Raw genomic sequence first — 15,445 nt, forward strand, 5'->3', positions numbered from 1 at the left:
GCAAGTCTTTTCCAATGAAATATAAATTCAGAAAGTACATATATTGTAAATGCATTGTAAACTGAAGGATGGGGGAAAAATGTTAAAGGAAATCCCCATCTAGTTCTTAAAATTTTTTCTCACTGGGCTGTTCTTCTCTCCATGTTTAGGGATGCTTTGCTGACTAGCACCATTAACTGTGTCACAAGCTTCATCTCAGGATTTGCCATTTTCTCCATATTGGGCTACATGGCTCATGAGCACAAAGTTAAAATTGAGGATGTAGCTACTGAAGGTAGGGAGTTAATTCTATATTAATTTTAACCCTTCTCCCCCACCATTTCTTTTCAAATGTGTTTATATTTGATTCCAACAAGTGTGTGAAAATCTCATGCAAGTGAACTGAATTAACTTACCTAGAGCTAGAGCTCTATGTTTAAATTCCTTGTTGAAACGTGAACTCTCAATGGCATTGATTCACCTCACCTCTACTGAATCGAGGTTCCCCAGAATCCTGCCCCCACAGGTTTTGCCCATTCAACAGACAGGTGTTAACCACTGGACAATATCTTACAAAAGTATTGCTGTCCAGTGCCACAGGTGACTGGTTTTGATGGTTCTGCTAAGCTCAGCTCTACAGTCTTTACTGGGAACAGGTCACTCATGGTCCCAGCTCCTGCACCTCTCATCACATCCAAGAGTTCTCTTGCTAAACAAAGGCACATAATTCCACATAATTCCTTCACCACTACATAGAAGAATAACTAGTAAGGTTGCAAAGCCAATAAAATATTATTCAAAGTGGACAACAGTGGGATAGTGTCTTTTTAATACTAAATCATCATGAGTAGGTAAATAAAGCATTTTAAATATATTTTGGTATAAGGCAAATTTTGTTTTAACAATACTCAGACCATGACAAGGACTGAAATGAAAGTCAACTTAGTCATGATTTATCTTATTAAAATGAACACTTTTATGAAGATAAGAAACATAATGAAGTGACACCTCCTTCTCCCCTTTTCCATTCCAGGAGCTGGTTTAGTTTTCATCCTGTACCCAGAGGCAATTTCAACTCTTTCAGGATCTACATTTTGGGCTGTGGTGTTCTTCATCATGCTCCTTACACTTGGTATCGACAGTTCTGTGAGTACTTTTTCCTTCTAGCCTTGGCATTGTCCTTTTCCTGTAATATTTTTTACTAAAGAGGCATTTGCCTTAAGCAGATTACATTTCAAGTAAACATTCTGTACATTTCCTAAATCTGTTTTCACAGTCATAGTGAACATGGCAATACTATTACTCGCTGTCTTATAAAGACTGCCATCATCAAGAGGTTTAGGAAAAGATTAAATCTCTGACTAGCCAGTAAATATTTACTCCCTGCTACTTTTTTATGACTTTTCAGAAGGGCTGTTCATCAACAATTATTACTATTTAAAGGTCCAACAACACTACTATGAACTATTACTACTATGAACCTGCAAAAATGTTTTGGAGCCCTGCTTGCAAAATACCAAACATTGAGTAGAGTGGTTTCTAGAAGGGATTATTTTATGTGTTGAAATCTGCTAATCTGCTCTAGACAGACAATGTCTGAAAGTACTCCTATTGTTTTTCTACAAGCCGTGATACAGAATTTCCTGTAAATTTAATCACAAGTTTAAAATTATGCCAGAATATTTCCATAGTGGTTTCATTTTCCTATAATCTTACTGTAAAATGTCTCGTCTAACAAGTGTATTTGCTCTTTGTTGAGATAAATTTTACAACATGATATTCAGGATCATAGAAACTTCATCCCATAAAATATTCCAAGCCCCCAAACAACTTTTGTACTACTTTTTTTCTACCAAAGAGGTCTCAAGACATCCTGTTATATTTAGCTTAAAGGTTAATACACTTCTGGAGAACCAAATAGGGTCTTTTAAGGAATAGTGAACCATGGACAAGCTTTTATCCTCTTTAGTAGGGTAGGGGGTTTCTTACTATTCCAAAGCATAGAAGTCTCTTTTGAAGTTCAGAATGTATGAAGTTGATCCAGGAATTTCTTGCTGGAAATGGTAAAACACTGTGTTTCCATTGCTTACAACTTCAGGAAAATTCATTCCTTTTCAAGGGCAAGAAAGGGAATGAATGAATTGATATGGAAAAAACCAAAGAAAGAAAAAAAAAAAAAAAAAAGAAGAGTGTTGCAGCAGGAAGCTTTGATAATCATTGGCAAATAGCTAAATAAGATCTTGTGGAGTGAGGGCTGAGCTGTAAAGGTCAGATTCAGGTCTAAATATTTCCAAAGTGTTTGGATTTTTGGATTCCAGCTGAGGCCCAATGAAATTTGTCTATATAGACTAAGATCTGCATCCTTAGACCAAAGTTTGAGGAAAGATTATATATGGGATTGTACCTTTTTTAACTGTACATTTTTCACCTGTAAGCAAGTATAAATGATTGAAATGAAGGGTTTATCACAGTGAAAGGACATGAATGACCAGTAGGAAAAGGACAGAATGAAGAAGAAAATTTATGCTCAGAAGTGTCTAGATCCAAAACAGTTAATTTTGCAACAGCCGTAAATATAGGGCAATGTAAAGAAACATAGAAGTGACAAAGACACTGTAGGTTATAGAACATAATTTTCCTACAAATAGAGAAAAGTTTTTCTGCTGGAGCTAATTAAAATGCAGTGAACTAGTCAACTGTGGCCAAGTTTAGTTTTTCCTTCTAAAAAGGGAAGGATTTACTGGTTCAAGATTTGACATGATTTGCCAAAGAAAATTCAAGTCCTGCAGTACTTTTTATGGTGATAATTCTCTGTTACTGATTTCAACCAGGAATATTTTAATCAAAGGCTTATAGGAACGTGACAGGCTGTGTCAGCACCTGATAACCAACTATTGTATTGCACCAGGCACTTCAGGTCTTGCCATGGTCTTTTAGCATCACAAAAAGCATAGAATTAAGCCTCTCTAAAATATTAAATAAATTTGTTTACTATGATAAAAGATTGAAATTAATTTTCATAGCTTTTTGTTGGCATTTAGGGGCAGAATGTTTTCATTAATGGAAAGAAATTAAAATTCATAACCACCTTCATAATCCAGCAATTTAAATGAAAATTTGGAAAGTACCTTTCCTGTATTGAAAAACAATAGCTAATGTTCCTCATTAACTTCTAAAAAGCAAAGTAAAATTATTTCATGTTGTCAACAAAAAAAATTACATCAAGCTTCCTTTGTAGTAATTTACAGACTTCTTGCAAGTCTGTAAAGATTTTTGTCAAACTGGATTTCATTAATCAATGGCTAATGCAAATCTTTGTTCAGTACATTTCCTTTAGGAGCTTGTCATGCCTGTCTTTAAGAAATATCTTAAGGAGCTTAGCTACTTAAGCTAGCAGCTTTTTCCCCAAAGTATATTCAAATGCATATTCTTTTCCCCAAAGTACTGTCTACTTATTGTTCTGTTGAGTCAGCAGAGTCCTCAGAGGCTGTGCAGCAGTCACCCCTCTTGATGTCCAGTTCCCTGACCCAGAAGAAAATAAATCCTCATATCACCAGTTACTTACAGCTGAAATATCAGAGTGATTTGATATTAATTACACAATCTGCTTTGCATTCTTCAGTCTGTATTTCCTACAGCCAGTAGCATTTAACCAGAGTTTGCCTTCCCTTCTCAGATGGGTGGGATGGAGGCTGTCATCACTGGCTTGGCAGATGATTTCCACCTTCTGAAGCAGCACAGAAAGCTTTTCACCTTTGGTGTTTCTTTTGGCACTTTCCTACTTGGTCTTTTTTGCATTACCAATGTAAGTACAACAAAAGTTTCCATCAAAACGTTACCTAAAAAATGCCATTAACCTTTTCGTATGGATAGGTTCAGATGACTACATTTGATTATAAATTTTAGTTCTTAAACTACTTCTATTCTGAACATCACTTTTAATATAATATATGAAGCTTCTCTAGTTTTTGGCACAAGATCATTTGCTATCAACCAAGCCTGTAAGTCTGTTCCAAACAACTATCTCTGCTGTTGCTGGGTTTATTTGGTTCTGTGTGCTTTCTTTTGCATGTTTGGGTTTTTTTTGTTTGGTTTGGTTTTGGATTTTCTAGTCACATTAAATGGAATTGTGTAGAGCACTTATTCCTCTGTGAGGAGTTAAAAATTTCAAGTGACAAGACCATCTGTCTGTTCTCTTCTTGAAGAAAGTAAAAGACACTTACTGCTCATGGAAGGAGTGCAGAGTAATGACCTGCTCTCCCCACCTTGTTTCTTCTTGTTCCTTCATGTACTAGATCTTGACATCTTTTACTGTTAGCACCACATAAAGCACAAAGAAAACTTATCCTGAACATTCAATAACCTGTATTTATCACTACCATCAGAATGAATATTTTATCTCATCTGGCATTTTACAACTAATTAAGGAATGAAATTAATGAGTTCTAGGCAGGAGAGAATTTTCTCTTTTTTTGGCCATAAAAAAAACAGAGAGATCTGTTAACTAACATACCAAAACTGTCAGAAAACAACTGAAACTTGAAGAAACCACCATGAAATCAGATGTACTGAACCTCTCTCCATCCCTAGAAATGGTTTCCATGTCTATTATAAAAATTAGTTAAATGGCATAACTTTATAAATAACTAAGTGCTTTTTTGTGTAAAAACACCCCAGTATTTGTGCTCCAGTTTCCTCAAACTGAGAAATAGTTGAGACTCTAAAAATAGATATATCATTTTAAATATCTATCCTTTTAATACCATACTATTTCTATCAATACCTAAAAATTGGACAAGCTCCTGTTTATTCAAAGTTTCAACTGGAATAAAATATCCTGAAATACAATATCAGAAGAAATTCAGTGTTAAGAACCAGAACATGTGCGAGTGGGTGCGATTCCACTGCCTCCAAGTGAGCTAAAGTTATTTAAGATAATGACCTAACTTCAGCTTTTAAATAATGGCACCTGTTTAGGCTGAAGTTCACCCCTCCAGCTGGAATTCACAAACTGTCCAGAATAGTCCAAATGAATTGGTTCACATAACTAAAGGACAACATTTCTGATGTATAAAAAATAAAAAGGAAAACCCTTGTGAGCACATCACATGAAATTGTTTGATTTTGGCCCTTGAATTTTTAAGGCTATATTTTTGAAAATAGCTGTTTCTGAAACAAGCATGTTTCTTACAAAATCATTAGTAATTCGCTTTACTAAGTTTGATTGTAAATGCATTCATTTGGAGCAGGTGTAGAGCAAAAACAAGAAGTCAAACTCAAATGTCATTAAATAAGCAACATTTTCTAACACAATAACCAAACTTCATTCGATTTCCGGACAAGTCCCCACAGAATTAAAAACCTACATGAGGCCTGAGTACTGCTCTCCCTATTTTGTAAATATGCACAGCTGTTTCGGAAAAAAACATCTTTATAAAATAAAAGGCAACTGATTACAGGGACTAGAATCACCTACAGATTTAAACAATACAAGTGCTATTTCTACCACTGGTGGTAAAATAATTCCTTTGTTCCTCCCCTTCTGAACAGGCATCATCAGATTAAATTCAGTTGCAAAAAGATATTTTAACAAAAATCTACTGCAACTGCAAATATTTCAGTTGCTTACATGTGACAAAGCTTCCTGATACGCTTTATCTGGGTTCATTTTTCAACAAATCTGGATCTCATGGTTTTCAACTCATCTTTAGCTGAAACTCAGTAAAACGAGCAGTAATTTACACAAATACATACCACATTGCAAAACATGGCCAAAAGTAGTAAAATTGCAGCTAAAAAAAAAACCCAAAACCCTAACAGGGCTTCAGTCAATTCATTTCCAGTTCTTGGTCACGAACCACTGAAGCACAAAATGTGCTGTTGTGAAGGAAGACAAGGGATGTTCTTTCCACTGAGCAAAGGTTTGCAAATACCACAGCCCAGAGACTGCACAGGGCACAGCAGCTGCTTGCTGTGCTGGGGACAGAATTTACATCCCCCCCTGCCTTAGCAGAGCAGTGGCCAAGAGAGATGTAGGCAGTCAGGGAAAAGGGAAATGAGACCAACTCACTGAAGACTCGCTGGCCTGCAGAGCAAGTGGCCTTAGGAGCAAAGTGACTGATAAGGGCCTATGGAAACTCTTGCAGAGCTCCATTCCTGCCATTAATTTAGGAAGTTCTTCATTAACTGCTGCAGACAGGCCCTGCCCTACAAGCTGCTGATCTTTTCCCCAAAATTCCACTGAACAAGAGTGCCAAGAGAACTCATTAATCTAAGCTGAGGTTTCTCTTTCCCTGTGAAGTGAGGACATCGGTGAAAAAAAGCCTCTTTAGAAGAGTTGCAACTTTGATTCCACTATTTTGTATGCAAATATGTACCTGTGTCTGATGCATCAGATCCATACTAAAATACTTGGGTTACAGTGCTTCAAGTAAAGCAGATTTCTGTTAAGTGGATACTAAACTCTGAGATGATACTAAAATCTACTGAGAGATACTAAAATCTGAGATGATTCTGTTTGTAACTTCATGTCCTTGCATCTTTTAACTCCCTGTTGCAGGGTGGAATTTATGTGCTCACACTTCTGGACACATTTGCAGCTGGGACTTCAATATTGTTTGCAGTTCTAATGGAGGCAATTGGAGTTTCCTGGTTTTATGGTAAGCTTCTCCTTTTGTGTGTGCAAAAGCTTTTATGAAATTCCAAGTTCTCATGACAGGCTTACACATAATTTTAAGGGAAAACAGCATAGCCTTGTATACACAAAACCATGACAAGTCAGGTTTCATAGAGTGGTTTTCATTTGATTTATGAGCAGTGACAGGAATGCAGACATTCAGTGAGCCAAGCTTTGAGACCCTGCACAAAGCCAAAGCAAGCAGCCTTGTGAAAGGGACTGTGATGGGATGGAAAAGTTACTCCTTCTGCCAGTATTTTACAACTCTTAGTATTGCTGATGACTTGCAGTAGCAGATTTAGATTTGGTACTTTCAAAGCAAATAGATTGGCCTAAATACAGACTCACCTATTTTTGCTTTTCATTAGTCCCCCAGGACCAATCTCAAGCACTCTTCACACAACAAACAAAGGTAGTGTTTAGAGAGTTAGAATAATTCCTACATCAATCCCTTTTGTTTGAGACAATATTCTACTTCATTGTAAAACACTAGCAGTTTATTTTATTTCATAGAATGGTATAAAATATCCAACACACTAGATACCAGAAATTCTATACTAATTTATGCCATAAAAAGGGAGTGGTGATTTACTTTATCCCAAATATGGCAAGCTTTAGGAGTATTTAGTTGACCTCAGGCACTAGACTCTATGCCAATCAGAGTGCAGTGGTATGCTATAGCCGCCTAAAAAAATATGGTCTCTTCTTTTCCTTCCTAATTTCTTCTTTATTCTCATGCTTTAGTTCCTGGCTGATCACAACTCTTTTCACTATTACCAGGTTTGAATGGCATAGCAGCCTGAAAATCTTCTTCATTTTAAGTCTATATTGAATGAGTTGCCCTGATTCCAAACGAGATTGTTCTTCCTCTGAACGCCATCTTCATTTTTATTCAGACCTAGTATTTAAAGCTAATGTATGATTCAGAGGGTTCTTAAACATTATGATTCTTATTATTTACCTCACTCAGTCACTTATTTATCCATTCATTCTGACTTCCTATGTTCTCCTAATCAAACTTTATCTTGCAGTTAAAAAACTGTTGAAGAGTGAGTGAAGTGAAAGAATGGCATCCATGCATAAATCTGTTCTATCTATCAAAGGAATAGTTTCTAGTTTTAATGCACTAATTCTGTCACCCAACATTAGCATGGAGTAAGCACCTGTCTCTCAAAATAACTAAAGCACTTTATTTCACAGACAGCTGTCTTCGATCCGTGTAAAAGAGCTGAATGTGGACGAGTTATCACAGTTTAGCTTGGAAGTAGAAACTTCTTCAGTTTCTAGGAGAAAGTTACTTTCTGCTACTATTAAAACAGGACTTACTGCACTTTACAGTAGCTAAGCTTTGTAGGTGGTTCACAGACCAGACCAAAGTTAGTTAAATTTTTTTTTTACACCCCCTGTCTTTATAATTTTTTTCCTTTCTTCCAGCAGACTCCCCATAATTGGGAAAAAATATCTATTCATTTTTCTTGAGCAGCTGACAGATGTTTCTACTGACACAACATGACCTGTTGCTTTATAAAGAACTTATTACAGCCCCAGGTGCTATTTAAACTTATTAAATCTGGCATGATCTTGTCTGCCTGTTTTTTCTGATAGACCCCTCTTGCCTTAATGACCTAGCTGAATATTAAGCCAGCCTAAAGGCAAGCATTGACATTTTGGCACAGACTAAAAACATGGAAATTTAGTTCAAATTATATCTATGACCATTTACTGTGAAGTTTCTCCTGCAAAGGCCAACTGTGTATGTAAGAGAAGGGAGAGTTAGTTTACTTTACTGTGCAGATGTACCTTAGTTATGACTGCTAAGTTGTTACCAATTTTCCTCATGTGTAACCCTGATATCATCTTTCTGGTAAATATTCTATTTTGAGGTATTTAACCAGCTCCTGATAAAAACTTTTAAGTATCTCTGAAACCAAGCCCTACAACTGCCATCATCTGTAGCTTTAGCTGTGTTCTGCTTAAAAGTTGATTCTTAGAACAATTATTTGAAGACATGCAGTACTGAAAAAGAAAATTGTGGAAAAGTGCAGTCTGAGAGCATGGCCTATTCATCCCTAATTTTCAGCAGAAATTGAGCACCAAGCACTGTCTGAGGTGCAAGTGCATCTGTCTGGAAACATATGAATAAAATTCTAATATACGTAGACCTTGTCTTTGACCTTCTTCACAATGATAAATTTCAGACAGTGTTCATAGCAGTTAAAATTTAGTCACTTTAAAGTTCACAGAAAGCACTGCAAATAGAATCAGATTAAGTTTAAAGAGCATTTGCAGATCCTTCTTGCCTATTTCTCTTCACCTGAACATAATATTGGGGGCTGGAAATTGTTTTAAGACATTTACACTCAAGTGTCCACACCCTGAAAATATTTTGCATCCTATTAGGTACAATGGACTAATTCAAGCTGACCCAATTATTTACATTAAATAAATTAAATAAATTGTGCTGAACTGATCCACATAAAGAGAAATCATATTTATGGAAAACTATACATCCTCTCTAATAAACAAATATTCTTGGAAAAAAGCTGCATTTCTGCTGTTTACCTAATGGGTTCATGATTATAAGTAAACTTTCTGAATACATTAAGCAAAAAAAGGGTAAACAAATAGTCTGACAAGACAGAATGCACAGAGCCAATGTCTCTAAGGTGTAAAATCAAAGACTGTTGTCTTTTTACAGGAAGCAGAGAAGGATATTTTTCCCCCCATTTTATATCACTGTTAATCATCCCATTCTAAAGTGGTGTAGTTTTGTACATATTTACAATAAACAGAAGAAGAATTGTCTGAGTTTTCTGGAAAAGTCATAAATATGAAATTGTATTTGTAATAAAGAACATTCTTTGTTTAATGAAACACTGAAAAGTAAGTATCTCTTAAGTGGAACAAAGAAATCTCCTTTGATAAATTAAGAATCATATGAATCTACCTCATTATCAGCAAGCAGTTTGTGTAAGGGTTTACATTTTCCTGCAGTATACTCATAATAACATAGAGGAATTAGGTTAAAATAATCCATAACTATTTTAAAAATTGTGTCCCATTTACAACTTAAATTCTAGATATTTGTGAAATGCCTCTTTTCAGTGGTAATGCTGCTGTCTGCAACAGGCCTTAGGTGCTCACAGGCATTTAAGTCAGATACAGTGATATCAAAGATAAATCTAGACATTGAAAGGAGATTAATGTTGTTATTTCTTATGTCTTCTGATTTGAAAGTCATTCATGTCTGGTTTCTGAAAAAGATATTTTGGGTATGCCAGCATCTCATCAGTTTAGACTGAAGTCAGTCTCATGCTTGCATCCGTTCACACCCATTCTAGGTGTAGACAGATTCAGCGAAGACATCCAACAAATGATGGGCTTCAAACCAGGCCTCTACTGGAGACTGTGCTGGAAATTTGTTAGTCCTGCTTTTTTATTGGTAAGTGTTTATGCCATCGTGAAAAGAATACCAGTGCATTGCTTCCCAGAATATACAATAGATACCAAGAGCAAGATACCTATTGCTGTGCCAGATATTGTTGGGACAAATAGGAGACAGTCCAATTTAATGCTTTTTTTCTCCTTGAAATTCTATGCTGGTTATATTTTGTATAATACATTTCAGTTGTGGGAGAGAAGCTAAGGGTGGTTGGGGTCTTCTTCTGATCCTTCATTTTAGTGTGATTTTAAGAAGGCAGCTTTTCTTAGGGAACACTTAGGACAGTCCTCCCTGTCCCTGTAGCACCTCTCCGTATTAAACACAAACCATTCCCTTGGGAAAATAAGCTAGCCAGGGATAAAAGATTGTGTTAGCAAAAATGTATTTTTAATTGGAGGATACTAGGATCCCCAGTTTGTGAAATGACACCAGAGAAAAAATAATATACAGCTACATCTGTAATTAGCTGTGTGAAACACTGAAGAATTGTATAAAATATACCTTGTAAGCTGCCTGTTGGAAAAATCAAGCGTTCCATTGCATTAGGGGAAAAAAAATCCCTAAGTGTGAATTTGGTTGCTTTGTGTAAAGGTTAGATTCAGTACTAACCTCGAGTTTTATATTGGAATCTCTTCCTATGCATATTTGTAAATCAAAAGGTCAGGATAATAACACAGAAATTTGACCTCATTATGATTTTATGAGACAATTCCTTGCATTAAAGCTCTGTGATCTTAAAGCATTACTGGTATTGCAAATATACACTGGCTAGGCTTTTAGAACAGGTCCACATTTTTTTAAATATAAAAGCTATGACCCCAATTCATCCATAAGCACCTACAAAGCCTGTTCTAGAAAGGAACTTGTATGGAACTATATCCTGCAGCACTTCAAGCAGGCTGACTCAAGCAGAATGGGAAAACGCCTGAGCAAGCATCCTTTGATTTTGCATGCAAGGAGACAGTTGAAAATTTAAATTTTATCATGAGTGTAGTAATAACCAAGCTAAAAGTGGAGAGCCCACCAGTTTAACCTCAAGTAGTTTAAGATGTCTCGGTGAAAGAGCCTCAATACTTTCCTAGAAAAGCCTGAAAACATGAGGGTCAGAATAAGTCTGTAAATAACACATCTCTGAGCCATCATAATGAACACTTCTTTTTTTTCCATCTGGAAGCTCTTTCTCTGTATTGTCTGCAGCTATGAACATAAGCCCAAGAAAAATCACAAAATAGAATTAGTATTTTTCTAACCAGATTCTACACTAAGATCTTCCTTTAACCCACACTATCCTAGTGTAGTCTTTAAAACCCTAGGCTCAAAATATTTTAATTGGAAATTTAAATATAGAGCAGAACATATAGCCCCAAAGAACCAAATCAAGGATATCTGCATGTTAAACAACCCCCATGGATTTAACAGCACCGAAGTAGGGTGGTACACCACTCTCTCCTTCTTGCATCTAGCACTGGACAGGGAAGCATAGGAAGAAAAAAAACCAACTTTGTTTTCCAGGCCATAAGGCTGCTCTACCTTTCCTCAGTACATGTATCATTCTGGAGTTTGAATTATGCCTCTCATTGAAAAGTGGGTACAAAGCTTTTAAAGGAAGTCTAATATTCCTGGGAAACAAAAAGTAAAAACAAGAGATCCTGCAGAGCTTTTTCTTGACTACAGAATCCCTTTTCTACATCTGAAACACTAGTTTAAATGAGGCAGTAGTGGACAGTCAAATTTTCCCATCAAAATTTCAAATAATCTGTATCCACAGTAGCTAAAATGAACTGTTAATACTAGTAAACACATCAAGAACTTCAACAGCTTAAGCAGGAAGAAGCTCAAAGTAAACAGGCTGAAGGTCAATCAAAGTTGATTTGAAATATACTTTTGGGTGGCTGCCTAATAGAACACCTGGAATCACTTCCAGTAAGGTTCTTCATCTTAAATCTGTGGTTCATTTTATACTTTCTTCTCTAGTTTGTTGTGATAGTCAGCATAATAAATTTCAAACCTCTGACCTATGATGACTACACCTTCCCTCCATGGGCAAACCGCATTGGCTGGGGAATAGCATTATCCTCCATGATCCTTGTGCCTGCCTATATCATCTATAAATTTATGAATGTGCGTGGGACCTTTAAAGAAGTAAGTGGAACACTAATCAAATGTCATGAAATGTTGCTGTGAAATGAAATGGCTGGGTCTAAGTTGGCAGTTTATTTCTCTCCCAAAACTTATTACTTATGAGTGACATTTTGAATCCATCTGTCAGGTGGATCAGTGGTTTGAGGTAGGATTACTGCACTCTGAGTTTCTAGGCAGAAATTAGCTTTCCAGACAGCACCATAATAATTGGGAAAAAAAAATATTTTTATGCATGTAATTGATCCAATTGATGGGATCAGATTTTTTTTTAACAAAGAATGTGCAAATTATGCTTTCTTCACATTCAGCTATGAGGTATGGTCTTCAAACTGTTCTATATCTTGCTTTATTTGTCAGTTCAAAATGGCACATGAATTAGGTTCACTAGCCATATCATTTTTACCATCATATTAACCTTCATTGTCTATATACTCCTACTCTTATCTATAGTCTTAAAACCTCTAATAGTGCTCAGAAGCCTCCTCACCATTATACAGCACTGAGTTTTTTCCCATCACATCATAATTTTATAACCTTATCTAGACCCACTGACTTACACCTAGTTCTACTGCTCTCCTTTCCTACAGCTACACTTACACAATGGTGTAGTACGATTTTGATGTTCTTAGGCAAATCACTGAACCAACACCACATACAGAATTAAGCAGAAAATAGAATCTAAACCTTTACATAGATAGGTCGTATCCCCCTCACAAAGGAACAAATTGTTTCTAAAACATTACAGTCACCTCATGTAATGTTCACCGTAGAAAGGCACCCCAAAGCTAGAACTCCTCAGCTGCCCTGTTTTTGTCAGCTCTAGCATCTCAATGTTGTGCACAATTTCTTGATCTCATTTCCAGCAATTCTATAAGCCCTTTGTGTTGTTCCATCCAGGGGAGGCTTACAAGCACATTTTCTAGGACCATTTGAGTCTCAAAGAATAATTTGTACTGGCCCATCAGGCTTTTGCCCTCTTGCTTAAGTATACTGATAGGGGGATGTAGAAGCCTTTGGCCAAAATCACATTCTCTCATTCATCTGTACTGTTAGCAAGTTCTGGTTTGTCTGTTACTGCTGCTGCAAGGAGCAGCTCCCCAGTTTCCCCACCAGCATTATGGCAAAAGGCTAATACATGACGTCCAAGTAACTAGCTCCAATATAATGCCTCAAAATTGAGGCTCTTTAAGGGATGGGGAAAGGTATGAACCTAATCTAATTGGAACTCCTTAAGTTGGTCAAAATTTCCTAAAATAGACCAAAATCTACACGTGATCTCAAAGGGCATGGCACGGGGTAGACAAAGGAGATGAGCTGGGAAATACCAGTGCCTCCTTCCTCTCCCACTCTGGGACCAGCCAGGCCTCTTACAGCACTAAGAAAAACATTAATTTAGGGAATCTAAGGCCTGTGATACCATCTTGTTCCTGATACTCTTTTCTATATGCACTTGCTAAATATTTGGACTTAGTATTTGCATAAACTTTCTACTGTTGCTTCTTATATTAAAAGCTAACACCCAAGGGCTTATAATAGGCTTATTCTCCCAGTGACTGAGTAAAGGCACATGATGCAGTGATATTCAAGATTTAAGTTACCATTTTAAATAAAGTTCATGCTACTTCCCCACTATAGATTGGGGATTACATACATAATCCCACTTCATATGGCTGACTTTTTCCTCTTCTTCCTGTCTGGTTTAGAGACTAGCTTACTGCATCACGCCTGAAAACGAGCACCAACTCGTGGCCCAAGGAAATGTCAGGCAGTTTAAGGTTAGTAGACCTTTCACATGCTTCTTCTCCTGATACCAACCATTTCCTGCCTTTAGCAACAGCTACAGCCTTGCTCCAATCTCCTCATGCTGGATGCCTTAGCAGGTCTGCAGTTCTTTATTTCTGCCAGCATGACAAGATGCAGGATGCTCAGTACCACATGCATCAACCCTTTTGGAAGGCTTTTGGGACCTTCCTTCTTTGCCTAAGGAGAGCCTCAATTTTACAGATCACCTGAATCTCATATTTTAGGTTGTGTTTGAATACAGTGAGATTTCACCAAGAAACAAAGTTATTTCCAAACTAGTGTGTTTGTATTTCCAAACTTGTGTCACTGGAGTCATGGCCTGTCACTCAGTTGCTTGCACTTCAGCAAGCTGAAATCATGTTTCTGGAACTGCAATTATGTCATATAACATATGGTAAACACCAAAAAAATATCCAGTGTCAGAGTTTACCTATAATGTCATGAAATAATGTACCAGGTTACATGGAATTGGCTTTCCCCACAGGACTAGAGTTGATTGAAAACACTGCTGGAGACTTCATAAGCCATGAAAATTATGCTCTAGGTTTCCAAATACTGCTTTCTATTTAGCAAATAAAATGAGCTTATTGAAATAAACTCCTTTATGTAGAGGATTAAAAGGATGCAAATGTGAAGCTTGTTACACTTATCAGCATTCATGCTGGACCACTTTCTGTCTTCAAAGTTGAAAGCAACTACAATTATGCACACCTCCACAAAATATGACCCAGATTTTATAGTGGTGGTTTGTATGTTGATACTGTAAAAATAAATATGGCTTTTGCTTTTTCTGAAAGATACTATTTGAAGTAAATTTTGGCATTTAAAGGAAATATGTGCAGCTTTATGGGATGCAGAATGAAAGCACAAATAGGCTTCCTGTTCCATGACCACTATTTATTTGATGTGGCCAAGAATATAAAATAGCACAACACCTCTTCCTGCCTTCTCTTTCTTCTGTTTCTACCCTCAGTTGTCAGATGATTTACTGTTCCTGCTGTTACTCAGTGTTTCCAGAGGCAGATGTTCATGTGTGAAAGGGCTATAAACAGCCACAACACAGTGCTGGTGTTCTGAACACAAATCTATGACAAAAGCAGCAAATTAATTTCACATAAACTAGTAAAGGCTCAGTCCTCAGAAGTAAACCACTAAAGTTACCTCAAACCATGCTAAATTATGAGAGCATTTTAATTTGCTGCCATCTTCAATGAACAGGTAGGAATGGGTTTGTTAATGCTAAAGCTGATTTAGTGATTTGCTCACAATGTTTAAGATTGTAAACAAAACACTGCCTACTATAATAAAAAAATACAAATATTTTATTGCCATATATGTCTGGCAGTTCTGAATTTTAAAACTGAATTGAGATCTGGCTAAGGAGCCTTTACATTCAGCACATT

At 36.6% G+C, this 15,445-nt stretch overlaps 1 protein-coding gene across 1 annotated transcript in view; it reads left to right on the plus strand.

Moving 5' to 3' along the window:
* Nucleotides 1-15,445, plus strand: part of SLC6A2 (solute carrier family 6 member 2) — a 61,716-nt gene that overhangs the window by 39,319 nt on the left and 6,952 nt on the right. The window contains exons 7-13 of the mRNA XM_030282284.4: nucleotides 150-274; nucleotides 1,013-1,125; nucleotides 3,656-3,784; nucleotides 6,539-6,638; nucleotides 9,997-10,097; nucleotides 12,072-12,239; nucleotides 13,943-14,014. Of these exons, the coding sequence (XP_030138144.4) occupies nucleotides 150-274; nucleotides 1,013-1,125; nucleotides 3,656-3,784; nucleotides 6,539-6,638; nucleotides 9,997-10,097; nucleotides 12,072-12,239; nucleotides 13,943-14,014 (808 nt within the window). The remainder of the gene's footprint in view (nucleotides 1-149; nucleotides 275-1,012; nucleotides 1,126-3,655; nucleotides 3,785-6,538; nucleotides 6,639-9,996; nucleotides 10,098-12,071; nucleotides 12,240-13,942; nucleotides 14,015-15,445) is intronic.

This window comes from Taeniopygia guttata, chromosome 11, assembly GCF_048771995.1.
Source record: "Taeniopygia guttata chromosome 11, bTaeGut7.mat, whole genome shotgun sequence".
NCBI lineage: Eukaryota > Metazoa > Chordata > Aves > Passeriformes > Estrildidae > Taeniopygia > Taeniopygia guttata.